At 54.3% G+C, this 13964-nt stretch overlaps 1 protein-coding gene across 1 annotated transcript; it reads right to left on the reverse strand.

The window, feature by feature from the left end:
* On the reverse strand, window positions 1-13723 carry DDX39B (DExD-box helicase 39B). The gene is made up of 11 exons (XM_084753378.1): window positions 13577-13723; window positions 11956-12288; window positions 11095-11222; window positions 10801-10893; window positions 7747-7930; window positions 4805-4923; window positions 2309-2440; window positions 1083-1192; window positions 854-998; window positions 607-754; window positions 1-206 (listed from the first exon to the last, which is right to left on the reverse strand). Exons 2-11 carry the CDS (start codon window positions 12164-12166, stop codon window positions 190-192), a joined length of 1287 nt encoding a protein of 428 aa, XP_084609504.1. The 5' UTR covers window positions 12167-12288; window positions 13577-13723; the 3' UTR covers window positions 1-189.
* Window positions 13724-13964: the final 241 nt, after the last annotated feature.

The raw sequence follows: 13964 nt of genomic DNA on the forward strand, positions 1-13964 counted from the left end.
TTTCATTCTTAATTTTTGTTAAAAAACAAAAACAAAAACAAACAAGTCTGATAAATCAGGAATAGGTTTAGGAGTAGTGCCGCTGCAGAGGGGAGAAGGTGGGGTGAGGGCTGGCAGGGGCCAGGCAGGAGTTGTCTCCACTCTGGTTCTTCTATGAGACAGACTGTCACAGTCCAGACGGGGACTCCTCTACCGCGTCTGTTCAACTGAAGGAAAAACACAGCAGTTACTAAAAGACACAAAACAGAGATTACACATGTGCACACTCACACGCAGCTGTTCATATTGTGGGGTCAGAGGACACACTTAGGAGTGGAGAAAAGAAACCTTGTTGAGACCCCACACCCACAACACAGAAACTCCAGGAGAGCAGGAAGCAGCCAAGTGGCCATTCGGCATCAGCGGCCACCACCAGGGTTAGCACGAGGCACCAACAAGAGAGAGAGGAGCTCAGCAACATGGTTCAGTGGGTCAAGGTGCTTGTTGCCACGCCTGATGTCACAGGGTAGAGAACCAGCAGCCACCGAGTTGTCCTCAGATCTACACACACACACACACACACACACGCGCGCGCGCTTGGAGACAGCCTGGTGAGGGTGCACTCACTGTAGGAGGAGATGTCGATCTCGTCAGGCAGCTCACTGATGTTGACCTCGAAGCGGTCCTGCACATCATTCAGGATCTTGGCATCGTTCTCGTCTGACACAAACGTGATGGCCAAGCCCTTGGTGCCAAACCGGCCTGCTCTGGCCACCTGAAAGGAGACAAGAAGACACTAAGCCTCACAGGGGAGATGTCCAGGACGGGAAGGTGCAGACGCACACATACAGGAAGTGGCGTGAGGTGGCCTTACCCGGTGCAGGTAGGTGTCCGAGTCCTCCGGCATGTCATAGTTGAAGGCGATGTTCACGCGCTCTATGTCCATCCCTCGGCCAAACAGGTTGGTAGCCACTAGAATCCGCCGCTGGAAATCCTTGAACTGCTGATACCGAGAGAGCCTTTGTGAGAAAGCAAGGAGAGAATTGAGAGGGGCCCCTCTCTCCACACCCTTCCCCCAGCCTCAGTCTCCTGTCTCCACCCACCTCTCCTCCTGGGGCATCCCACGGTGGATAGCGATGGCGGGGAAGTTCTGCTCCACCAGCAGCTGGGCCAGGGCGATGCAGCGCTGCACGGACTTCACAAAGATCACCACCTGAGGGAGCACGGGGGTGTGCGCACACGTGTGTGTGTGTGTGTGTGTGTGTGTGTGTGTGTGTGTGTGAATGACCACCTGAGGGAGCACAGGGGCAGATATGTGCAATCTTTCCAGAATCACTTTTTAAAATGTGTACAGGTGTTTTGCCTGCACGAATACGCATACATGTGTGCCCAGAGCCCGTGAGGGCCACAGGACGACACTGGACTCCCTTGCCGCCCAATGCAGTCATGCGTGATGGAGAGCTGCCATGTAGCTACTTCAGACCCCCGGAAGAACAAAAGTGCGCCAAGCCACTTGTCCAGCCCCAGGAAACTCTTTACAAGTTTAAAGATGTGTATGTGTGCACATGTGTGCACGTGTGTGCGCCAGGTATATCCAAGTGCCCTCCAGAAGAACACGTTGCGTCCCCTGTGGCCAGGTGTAGGCACTGAATGAGGATCCTCTGAAGAGCAGAAAGTCCGTTTTGAGACAGGGCTTCTCTGTGTAGCCCTGGCTATCCTGAAATGTAGACCAGGCTGGCCCCAGTGCTTGGGATTAAAGATGTGTGCTAACACATCTGGCAAGACTTTTTTGTTTTTCCAAGACACGTTTTCTCTGTGTAGCCTGGCTGTCCTGGAATTCACTCCGTGGACCCGGCTGGCCTTGAATGAGACCCAGCTGCCTCTGCCTCCTGAGTGCTGGGACTAAGGAAGCGAGCCACCTCCTAGATCTGGCAGAATTTTTGGCCTCAAACTCACAGCAATCCGCTGGCCTCTGCTTCCTGAACGCTGGGACTAGAGGCGAGCGCCACCACACTTGGCACAAGTTCTAAAGCTCCTCAGCCCCTTATTCTGACTCAAACGTCCCCTCACACTTGGTTTCTGCTCTTGAACCTGACTGCATGGTTCTGAACAGCCTGGCCTGAGCTGCCGTGGATATGAGACCTCAAACTGCCAGCCTAGAAAACCAGCTGCTCCTCTTCCAACACTCACAGCCCTGTGGTGGCCCTGCAGCTCAGTGCAGGCTGACACCGCAGAGCACTCACCTCCCTCACGGAAGTGACCCATCTGCCTCAGACCTGAGCCAGCTGCTCCGCCTTCACAGCTGCCCGTGCGCAGACCCCGCACTGACCTGGTTGAACTCGAGGACGTCGAGGAGGTCAAAGAGCTTCCGGTTCTTCTCGTTGTCCTTCAGCTTCACGTAGTACTGCTGCAACCCGTGCAGCGTCAACTTGGTCTCGTCATCCACGAAGATCTCCATAGGCTGAGGGGGAGGAGGGGTGGGGCAGGAGGAGGGCAGAGTGGGGGGGTTAAACCTGGGGGGGTGGAGGGCGCGGATCTCCAATACACCCCATGGAAGGATGGGGAGGAGAGGACTGGGAAGCCCCCCCATCACAAACAACACTGCCTGAGCTCCGCTCCAGGTCCACCGGGAGCAACCACACCAGCTCATTAAGATGCCAACTGAGGATGCTTAGAGGAGGAAGCTCTGCACAGAGCAGCGAAGCCCCAACGGCAAGATACAAGGCGGTGGCCAGAGATGACAGCGGGAGGAGGATGTTCAAGGGGAGGCCCGGCCAGAGCCCCAGGAGAGGCAGCGGTGATGGGGCCTGGGTAAGGCCTCCAGAACAGGGCAGGGACAACGCCCTACTGGGCTGTCCACTCAGCACACCTTAGCAAACACCCTCAAAACCAGAAGGTTGCAATGGACAGTCAAAAAAGCCATTTAAAAGCCAAGCATTGACACTCTCCAGCTCTCAGGTGGTGGGGCCAAGACATTCTTTGGAGGAGCAAACACTGCTAAAGGTGAGAGACACCGTGCTCCAAACTACCAACTAGATCAGCTTTACAAGAGCTCGCCTGTGAATTCAGTCAAAACCATCTACATGGGGTGGGGTGGGGTGGGCTGGGCTGGAGAGGATGGGCAGAGATGAACAAATGGTCTGAGACAACAAAACCGCAGGCTCTCCCCCAGGCCAGGCCGGCTTTGAGCGCTAACTCAGTCAGCACAGCTTTCTTTGCCTTCCCCACTCTCTCCTGGGAAACAGCAGCAGCAGCCTGTCCTGCCCACGCCAGGTTTCATTTTCTCTGGGGTCCCCACTTCTGCAGATCACCAAAGACCCCATCACTGAGCCCATCTGCTTTCCTCAACTCCTTCCCCCCCCCTCAAAGACAGGGTTTCTCTGTGTAGCCCTGGCTGTCCTGGACTCACTTTGTAGACCAGGCTGGCCTCGAACTCCACCTGCCTCTGCCTCCTGAGTGCTGGGATTGCAGGCGTGCGCCACTGCGCCCAGCCTTTGCTGAACTCTAAGGAAAGGGTGCCCTTCTCCACCTCCCCCCTTGAAGCGGCTGTGAGATTTACAGCTGGGCTGCCCTGTGGTTTTTCTCTTAAGTTCTAATACAATGGCCCTTTAGCATCAAAGGTGAAAAAGATAATAGAAAGGAATTCACCTTACACTTTATAAAAAATAAAAATAAACACACCCACCCATAACCCTTGAAGGGAAGGAACATAAACACTGAGACAGACCCCAGGTAACCCCAGGCTGGACTTTGCCCACTCTCCATCCTGTCTTAAGACAGTTCACAGAGCCAGGGGCCATGGGGGGGGGGGGGCGGGAGAAGGCAGCACGGAAACCTCTTCCAAAAGGCAGGCTCCCCAAGTAGTGCCAAAGCCTACTCCTGATTGTGCCCCAAGCCCAGCCCAAGAGATGTGAGGGGCCCCACTGCTCAGTGTCAGCACTGACACCCACTTTGCTACAGATCAGTGCAGCATCCCATTTGACTTTCCCCATAAACCCTCATTTAAAAAGAAATGAGGAAAAAAATCCACCACCCTATACAGGAAACCCCTCCCCCAACAAGTATGGGGAAAATGGGGTACAGCACATTAGGTTCAGGAAAAAACCGGGAACAGAAAAAGAGGCTGCTTTGGTCCTCAGCATCCGGGTCAGGCTCCCGTGGCCTCCGCTGCCATCCACCGCTCGCAGGTCTGCCTTCTCCGTCGTGCCTCAGGGCTTCTCCGCTGCCAGCTCATCAACCAAGGCTCCGATGGGTGCAAGGAGGTGTGGCAGGAAGGAGCAGGGGACTGGGGGCTGAGGTGCCAAAGGCCCCCGCCCTGAAGGTTGGGAGGGCAGATTCATGGTGCTGTTTGTTGGCTCTTCTTCTGGACAGGCCCTGCCACCTGACTGTCCCTCTCTCTTGCTCGCCTGACACTGAGATGTAGGAGTTTCGGTGAGCAGAGGCTCCAGCTGAACGCTCCATGCCGCCTGGAGGGTGCGTGGCTGAACGGGGTGTGCGGGAGGCGATGGACGGTGATAGGGCACAAAATCTTGCCCTACCCCCAAAAGGGAGAAGAGGTTCAAAAATGTTGTGATAAAAAAATGTCAACTACTACCCGCTCTCACGTTAACCCGACCAAGTCTTCCGGAGTTTCCCTGGCACGCGCGCAGACCCTATCACTAACTGTCTCTGCCTCTGGGTTTTTCTTCAAGGAGTTGTCGCTCCCAGATGGGCACAAGCTCCCCTCTTGGTGCTTGGAGGGTAAGGGAGTCTGGAGGAAGAGGGCGAGGAGGGGGAGGAGGCAGCGGGCGGGGAGTGGAGGGAGAGAAGGTAGAAGGGTATTTACATCTTGCATGAACTTGCGGCAGACTGGGCGGATCTCTTTGCTCAAGGTAGCACTGAACATCATGACCTGCTTCTCATGCGGGGTCATGCGAAAAATTTCCTGGACATCCCGACGCATGTCTGCAAGAGGGGAGTCACAGAAGGCAGTGAGTCTGTGACTCAGGTGCAGGGAGGCCACAGACTCATGAAAATCCCAAGGATGTCACTCCAGAATGTGACCTCTTCTCTGTCCCCTCAGGGACAAGCCAGGCTTGTGGCACACGCCTGTGGCCAGCACTTGGGGGGTGGGAGGACAGGAATATGTGGCAAATGGAAGACACAATGCACTGAGGAAGACTCGGGGTCAATTTCCTGTTTCCTGTTTCAGCCACGATATATAACCGAACGTAAAGTCCGAATTTGCAAAATGGAGACAAAGCTCACTGGAGGCTCAGGGAACAATAGCTCTGAAAGACTAAGTATGATGCTGGGGAGAGGCCCAGCAGTTAAGAGCATCTGCTCTTCCAGAAGACCTAGGAGATCCAATGCCTTTGTCCTCTGTGGGCACAAGCACATATGCACACATAGACAATTAAAACTAACAAACTTAAAAAATTGTTTTGCCAGGTGTAGCGGTGCACATCTTTAATCCCAGTACTCAGGAAGTATAGGTAGGCAGATCCAAGTTCAAGGCCAGCCTGGCCCACGTAACCGCTCCGGGCCAGCCAGAGATATAGAGTGAGATGCACACATACACAGCTTGTCTCCGAGAAAACAGCGTTCCCCAGGCAGTCTAGAAAGCACTTGCTCTAGACATCAGCCCACTCTGTGCCTTCACTTTCAACTCCTGCCTCACACACCCGTCCAGCCAGGCAAACGCGGCCTGTCTAACGGCCACCTGCCGTCCTGGGACAGCCAAAGGTCACTCAGAAGGACTTCTGTCTGAAGCTACCCTCTTCTGCTCTCTCAACTCACCAAAATCAAATTATTCTCGTGTTCTGGATTTACTTTAAAGATAGGGTCTCACTACGTAGCCCTTGGCTGGCCTGTAACTTGGAGTTTTCGGGTTTCTCTGTGCAGCCCTGGATACCCTTGAACGCACTCTATAGACCAGGCGGGTCTCCAACTCAGAGCCCCACCTGCCTTAGAGCCTGAGCGCTGGCGTTAAGGGCGCGTGCCGCCGCCTGGTCATCATTAGTTCTTTAACTTATGTATGTAGGTGCTTCTGCTTGCATGGACATCTATGTAACATGTACGTGCCTAGTGCTCAAAGAAACCAGAAGAGGGCTTCAGATCGCCCTGGCACTGGTTATAAGCTGCCATGTCCTCCGAAAGAGCAGCCAGCTCTCCGCAGCACTGAGCTGTCTTTCCAGTTGTTTTTTGATTTTTGAAAAAGGGTTCTCTGTAGCCCTGGGTGTCCTGGAACTCACTCTATAGACCAGGCTATCCTCCAACTCACAAAGACCTGCCTGCCTCTGCCCATTAAAAGGTGGGATCAAAGGCGTGCACACCACAGCCTGGCCTCTCTCCAGTTCTTACCCCATGTTTTGCCTGCATTCCCCTTTCGTATGGTGCCCGCGGAGACTAAGAGGGATGAGACGCCCTGAAAGCACAGACCATTACGAGCCACCACGAGGGTATCAGGACCGAACCCAGATCCTCTGCAAGAGCAGCCAGTCGTTTCTCTAGCACTGACCAATGAAATTCTCTTTTAAAAAATAGAATATTTATTTATTTATTTTGTGGATATGCTCTGCCTGCATACACAGCTACAGGCCAGAGCTCACAAGATCTCATCATAGATGGTTGTGAGCCACCATGTGGACGCTGGGAATTGAACTCAGGACCTCTGGAAGAACAGTCAGTGCTCTTAACCTCTGAGCCATCTCTCCAGCTCCATCCAATGAAAAAAATTGACAGAATTTCTCTGTGTAGCCTCAGCTGTCCTGGACTCACTTTGTAGACCAGGTTGGCCTCAACTCAGAGAGATCCACCTGCCTCTGCTTCCTGAATGCTGGGATTTAAAGGGGTGTACCACCACGCCTGGCTCCCACTGAGATTTTTTTTCTTTTTTCAAGACAGAGTTTCTCTGTGTAGCAACTCTATTTGTCCTAGAACTCTCTGTAGACCAGGATGACCTTGAACTCACAAAGATCCTCCTGCCTCTGACTCCCAAGTGCTGGGATTAAAGGTGTGTGTCACCACCGCCTGGCTCCAATGAGATTTTGGTTTTTTTCGAGGACAGGCTTTATCTGTGTAGCCCTGGCTGTCCTGGACTCATCTGTAGACCAGGCTGGCCTTCCAATGAGATTCTTGATGAAAGCTCTTTCTTTCTTTTTTTTAAAAAATATTTATTTATTTATTTATTTATTATACAGTGCTCTGGCTGCAAATACACCTGCAGGCCAGAAGAAAGCATCAGATCACATTATAGATGGTTGTGAGCCACCATGTGGTTGCTGGGAATTGAACTCAGGACCTCTGGAGAAGCAGTCAGTGCCCTTAACCGCTGAGCCATCTCTCCAGCCCCAATGAAAACTTTCTTTTACCCTGACTTAGTACACTACAGCACCAGATCACATGAGCTCTGGCCAACACTCACTAGGTGAATCCCAAAATTTAACTCTAGAAACCTGCTCATCTTTGGCTCCTGACCAGGCATGCTCTATTGGGAAGCAGGCGCTGGCAGCTCCTGCTCCAGCTCAACACTGCCCATGAGGGAAAGGACAGCAGTGGTGACTGTTACCCGCACTCCACTCTTGCCACAGAAGGAAGAGCAGCAGGGAAGCAGCGTCACTGCCCAGCACCAGGGAAAGAAGGGACCAGAGCCATCAGTCATGGGTGATAGATAAGGGTCGTCCTTGCACACCAGTGCTCCTGTGTCCAACAAACATCATTTGGCTCCAAGGGGCAGCCCCTAAAACACCTAAAGCCCCCGAGGCCCGCCCGAGCACTGCCACTCACCGAGCTGTTCAAGCATCTTGTCACATTCGTCCAAGATAAAGTGTTTAATGTGTTTGAGGTTGAGGCTCTTGTTCCGAGCCAGGGCTAGGATGCGGCCGGGTGTGCCCACGACTATGTGCGGGCAGTTCTTCTTCAGCACCTCTTCATCCTTCTTGATGGACAGACCTCCAAAGAACACGGCCACCTGTCGGCCAACAGCACAGCCTCACAGGGGAGGGAAGGACACCGCTCCCGGCTCCCAGCCTCCCCCAGCTCCCGGCCTAGAGACCAGGCGTCACGGTGCAGCCCTGGCTGGCCTAGGATTCACTCTGCAGGTCAGCCTGTCTCTCGCCAAGAGCAGATTAAAGTCCCGGCTCGCCTTGCCAGCACCAGTGTGCCCACTGAGTTCACTGTAAACTGACAGCTTTCAGGCCTGCAGTGACTCCTCAGTGACTTGCTCAGCACAGCAGGGCTAATGGGGCTTGTGTGAGGCTGGGGTGGGGATGGACGGATGGATGAGCATTTGGTCTCTGCCCTCATCCAAACTTTGAGACAAGATCTCTCTACATAGCCTTCTCTGGCCTACATGGTGAGGCCCATGTGACTCTCCTTAAAAGAACGAAGACAGTAAGAAGCCACCAGAGAAGTGTGAGGTAACACACAGACACAGACACACACACACACACAGACACACACACCAAAAACCCAAACCCCACACAACTAAGCTTTCCTAACTGAACGGGCATCCTGACAGTCTACATAGCTCCGGCTGGCCTGGAACCTCTGCCTCTTCAGTGTCGAGATGAAAGTCACACTGAGTGTAAACCACTAGGTGAAGGCTGGTACCTAAGCTTTAACACTATGTAACACACAGTGTGCCCAGTTTCAAGGGGAAAGAAATAATCAGGAAGCTTGTTCTATGGTAAACCTCTTCTCCTTTCTCAACCCCACGGTGGACGAGGTCTGCGGCAACCAGGAGCCTCCCAGCCAGAATGTTTTACCTTGTATCAATTAAATTCTGGTCGGTAGTAACTACCGAGGGCAGAGTAAGTGAAACCCAACTCAGGGAGGGCTAGACAGGTCCCCAGGGGACACTTTGTTGCAGAACCAAGGAAAGGCACAGATAATTCAGATTTTATGACTATGTAGCTAACTGATAGGGGAGGGGCATGGTGCTCAGCCGAGCTAGCTGGTCTACAGGCTCACCCCGTACCCAGCCTTGTACTCACCCCAACCCTAAGGGCACTGTGAGCAGCCCTAGGCAGATGCTGGACCTGCCGGAGGCATGCGACCCCCCAGGCCTCGGCTCATTAGCCCTGACCAGCCTTCAAGCCCAGCAAACCCGCCTCCCCACCTGTAAGTCCTGGGTTACAGGAATGAGCCACTGAAGCCGACTCAGTTTCCAGGTATTAGATTCAACCAGAAAAAGCACAACAGAAGCACAGACACACACAATGAATGCCCCACGTCAAACACTATCTTCAAAAATCCCAGGAGGAAAAAAATATTAAAATGTTTCACAAACAGGCCAGTAAGCCTGCATATGGACAAGTTAAGAAACAGTGTCTAAGCCAGGCGTGGTGGCGCACGCCTTTAATCCCAGCACTCGGGAAGCAGAGGCAGGTGGATCTCTGTGAGTTCGAGGCCAGCCTGGTCTACAAAGGGAGTCCAGGACAGCCAGGGCTACACAGAGAAATCTTGTTTCAAAAAACAAAACAAAACAAAAAACAAAAAAAGGTGCCTACTATTCAGTACGTAGTGCCATGGGAACATAAGAGCTCAAGAGCTTCTGGGTTACTTTAGCACTTTGCAGGCATACTGCCATTCCTTTTTCTTCTTTCAGAATTCCCTTTTAAAATCTACCATGAGGGGCTGGGCATGGCTGTGGCGACAGTGGCACAGCCTTTAATTCCAGAGGAGGCTAGCCTGGTCTACAGAGTGAGCTCCAGGACAGTCAGGGCTACACAGAGTAACCCTTTATTGGAAAATCAAAAATAAATGCTATCATTTGTATACATGACATGCGGGGTGTGGGGAAGTGCACGTGAGGTTCAGAGGCACACTCGGTGGGGCGGTTCTCGCCTTCCGCCTCTACATGGTTCTGAGGACCAAACTCCAGTCAGCAGGGCTGTGTAGCAAACACTTTCAACCGGAGCCATCTCTTCAGCCCCCCCCCACCTTGGTTTTTAAGAAATTACTTTCAGTTTATGGTTATTTCTCAAAATTACTAGTTCCTTTAACACATGCAGCAAGTCAGGAGTGACGACACACACCCATAGCCCCGGCACTCAGCAGCAGAGGCGGGCTGATGGCAAGCACTGGTCCATGGTGACACTGTGTCTCACCAAACAAAACTACATTATCTGTAAAAATCGTAACAAAAGGACTGTGCTTCCTCCACCCTCAGCAGACTCGGAGTCTAGACAGCAGCTGTCCTTGCTCACAGGGTAGTGTGTAAGTACTTTTGCACACAGCAGGCCCCACACCCGCAAGCAATGTTTCTGGTATGAGGCCACACCATGCTAACAGGCCACCTACAGGCCCAGAAAGCGCTCCACGTTCTGTCACTAAGGTCCACACCAGAGCTGCTTTTAAAAGCCTCTAGCTTGCTCTTGCCACATCCAGTCCCACACTGTCAAGCACTCTAGCAAGCAGCCCAGGAGAACAGAAGGGTGCTCCGGCCAGGACAGGTGGCAAAAGCCTGTTCCAACCACTCAAGAGGCTATGGCAGGAGGCTCAAGTTCAAGGCCTGCCAGGGTAACTTGGTAAGTCAGTTGGAAGCATGAAAACAACAGGGCTCAGGGGTGGCTCAGAGACAGACTTAGCTCAAGGCTCTGGAATCAAATTTCCAATAAAAAACAATTAACTAATTAAGAACCGCTTTGTGGCAGTGTCACCTACAGCTCAATCAGGGCTCTCGGGAGTACACTGCCACACTCACAGAAGAGCTGGCATTTACTCGGCTCTCTTGCACCCCAGCCTGTGACAGGCAGCACAGGCCCCCTAGCGCTGCTGATGCCTTAGGACGGCCAACCATTGGCCCTCACCTTCCCGCCCCAGGGACCCACCCCTTACCTTGACGTTTGGCATGTACTTTGAGAAGCGCTCGTATTCCTTGCTGATCTGAAAAGCCAGCTCCCTAGTGTGACACATCACCAACACAGACACCTTAGGGAGCAAAGGGAGACAGACACAGCAGTCAGTCCTTTGTCACAAAAGCATCTGGCACACTGTCAGTGATGTCAGTTTTGAGATTTACACCATTAAGGCCAGGCCGCCCGCCACAGAACATTCCCCTGAACTGCTGGGCAGCTCTGATGGCTCCTCGTAGCCAGCAGCAGCCCGCTCGTGTCACGCTCCCCAGCGTACCTGCCCAGTGACGGGCTCCAGCTGCTGCAGCGTGGCCAGCACAAACACGGCTGTCTTTCCCATGCCCGACTTGGCCTGGCACAGGACATCCATGCCCAGAATGGCCTGAGGAATGCACTCGTGCTGTACTACAAGGAAAAGGAGAGAGATTTTTGCACCATGCCAGACCCTGCTCTCGCCAGCAGCGACACCGGATTTTACTTGGTCCCTGTCACCTTACAGACCTGTCCCCCAATGCTGCTAAGAACCCTCTCGCACCTCCAGTGTTGCTGCCTGTCCTTATTTTTCTTACACTGTAACAATCCATGAATTTGAATGCCAGCCACAGGCCATTTCTCCTACATAGGTTGCCATGTTTTTGGGTCACATAACCCTGCAACCTTGAACAAAATGAAGGACTTGGTACCTGACCCAGATGCCAGCATCTTTAGACCAACCATTAAGACTTTCAGAGACCAAAGTTGGCCTGGCCCAAAAGAAGGGAACTAATGGGCCAACCAAGCCCCCAGCATCAGCCATCAGTCAAGGGTGATAGATGAAAGGTCAGCACTGCGCCCGGAGCGCTCACTTTCCAAATGCAAACATCATGTGGCTGCTGCTGTTCACCTGCTCTATGAAACACCTGCGTGCCCGTCCTGGCGGTGCACACCAGGTCCAAATGCTCAAAAAGATGAAAACCAAGCAAACAAAGCAAGCCAGGCAGAGAACAAACGGCAGTCCTGTCTGATCTCTCTACACTGACATTTTGGGTTCACTCTCATGGCTCAGCCTATACTAAATACAAATCCCACAACCGAGAACCACATTTTCTCCCATCCTAAGCGTACTAGTGAGGTCTCCATGCCCAACAATAAAATATACCCTCTGATGGATGCTCAAAGCCGCAGTCTACGATGGCGCGGAGCAGCTCTGGCTTGAGCAGAAAGTCTCGGAAGCCAGAGCTGTGGATGGAGACGTAGGAGCCCTTGACATCTTTCTTGGCGGGAGCTTCGGTCCCATCGCCCCCAGCTGCTGTCTCCACCTCATCGTCTTCGTAGTCCAAGAGCTCATTGTCCACGTCATTCTCTGCCATAATTGGGCCGGCGGGGGAGAAGGGAGGTCACTGAGTCAGGGGTCCCAGAGCAGGTGAGAGAAAGCGAGGGGAAAGGGTTGAAGGAACAGCAAGGGGTAAGACACTAGTTTCCGACAGAAGAGCTGGGAGAAGGGACAACAAAAAAACCGGAAGAACTCATCAGTCATGAACAGACCCGTCACTTCTTGTCCATCCCCCACATTCTTCCTATGCGCCCTGAGCTTTAAAACCTTCAAACCCCCCCCCCAAAGAAAAGTAACAAAAGAAAGGCAACAAAGAGATACATTAACATAAACACCAAACGGAAGCGACGGAGAGCGGGCTCCACCGCTAACCAGATGCAGGAGGACACTTCTGACAGTGAGGAGCAACTCAAACATGTGCAGGGCCAGCGAGTCGGGGGAGGGGGGGCCGTGCAAGAGGAGACAGAGCGAGACTGCGCCTCCCCTAGCACCCCACGGTGTGGATCCCCCCACACCCCAGCATCAGCCATCAGTCAAGGGTGATAGATAAAAGGTCAGCACTGCGCACGGAGCGCTCACTTCCCAAATGCAAACATCATGTGGCTGCTGCTGTTCACCTGCTCTAGGAAACACCTGCGTGCCCGTCCTGGCGGCGCACACCAGCGACCGCCGGGCCTGGGTGAGGAGGAGCAGGAAGGCAGGCGGGCGAGGAGGAAGGCCGACATGTAATAAAGAAGCAGGAGGAAGGGGCAGGGGGCACGCAACGGCTCGATTTTCCAAAGGAAAAAAAAAAGAAAAAAGAAAACTGGAAAGGGCGGAGTGCGTACAGTTACAAAACGGGGCTAGCTCAGCAAGGCGGGAGGCCGTAAAAATAACGAAATCTTTATTATTTCACGCTGCAAAAAATAAAATAAAATAAAATATAACCCTATAAGGAGCCACGGTGGGGAGCAGGGTCACAGCCGGGAACGGCGCGGCTCGCCCCGGGGACCGTGCGCCGAAGGTGGCCATTTAAGAGAGCGCCCCGGGCAAGGGTGGGCGAGCAGGAGGAGGTCAGAGGCTCCGGAGCAGGAATCCAAGAAAAAGGCCCCGGAGGGCAGCTGCGAGGGGCCCCGCCCTCCTCCTAGCGCCGCCTCCGGCCGCGGCGGCCTCGGGTGGCCCGAGGACCCACTGGAACATCCAGGAAACGGAGCGGCACAATGGCGGCCGAGGACACCATTTTGGATCGTCTCTTTCCATCCCCAACCCCCCCACCCCCCTCGTCTCCCAGTTCCCCAGCCCAAGATCCGCTCTCTGAGACGGCTGGGGACAATGGGGCGCGGCGGCGTGCCGAGCCCGCGAGGCCCCGAGCCCTGCCCGGGCGAGCGGCACCGGGGGCCCGTGCGGCGGCGGGAGGAGGCCGGGCGGGCGCAGATGGCGGCGGATGGTGCGCAGGGCCGAAGCTTACCTAAGCACCGCGAGCGTGTATGGCGGCGGCAACAGGGACGGAGGCGGGAACCTGCCTTCACTTCCGGTCCCAGCCCGCGGCCTCCCTCCCTTCCCCCTCACCCCCCCCCTCCGCCTTCCCGGAAGCCGGGGCCCCGGCGCCCGCGCCTGCCGGAAGCGCGCGCGCGCGCGCCCCGGGGCTGCCCCTGTGGAACGCCCGATGGCACGGCGCTCGCCTCCCGGCGCCTCCGCGGGTCGCCGGCTGCCGAGAGCGCGGCGCGAAGCTCACGTCCCTCCCCGCGGCGTCTCCGCGCTCCCGCCCCCGCTGCACACCCTTCAGCCCGACGCTCGCCCTCGCTCCTGTTGTGCTTTGCTCGCCACGCCAGGCTTCTCTCTGGGCACCTCTCTCC

Source organism: Acomys minous, assembly GCF_964271855.1.
Source record: "Acomys minous genome assembly, chromosome: 13".
NCBI classification, from domain to species: Eukaryota; Metazoa; Chordata; class Mammalia; order Rodentia; family Muridae; genus Acomys; species Acomys minous.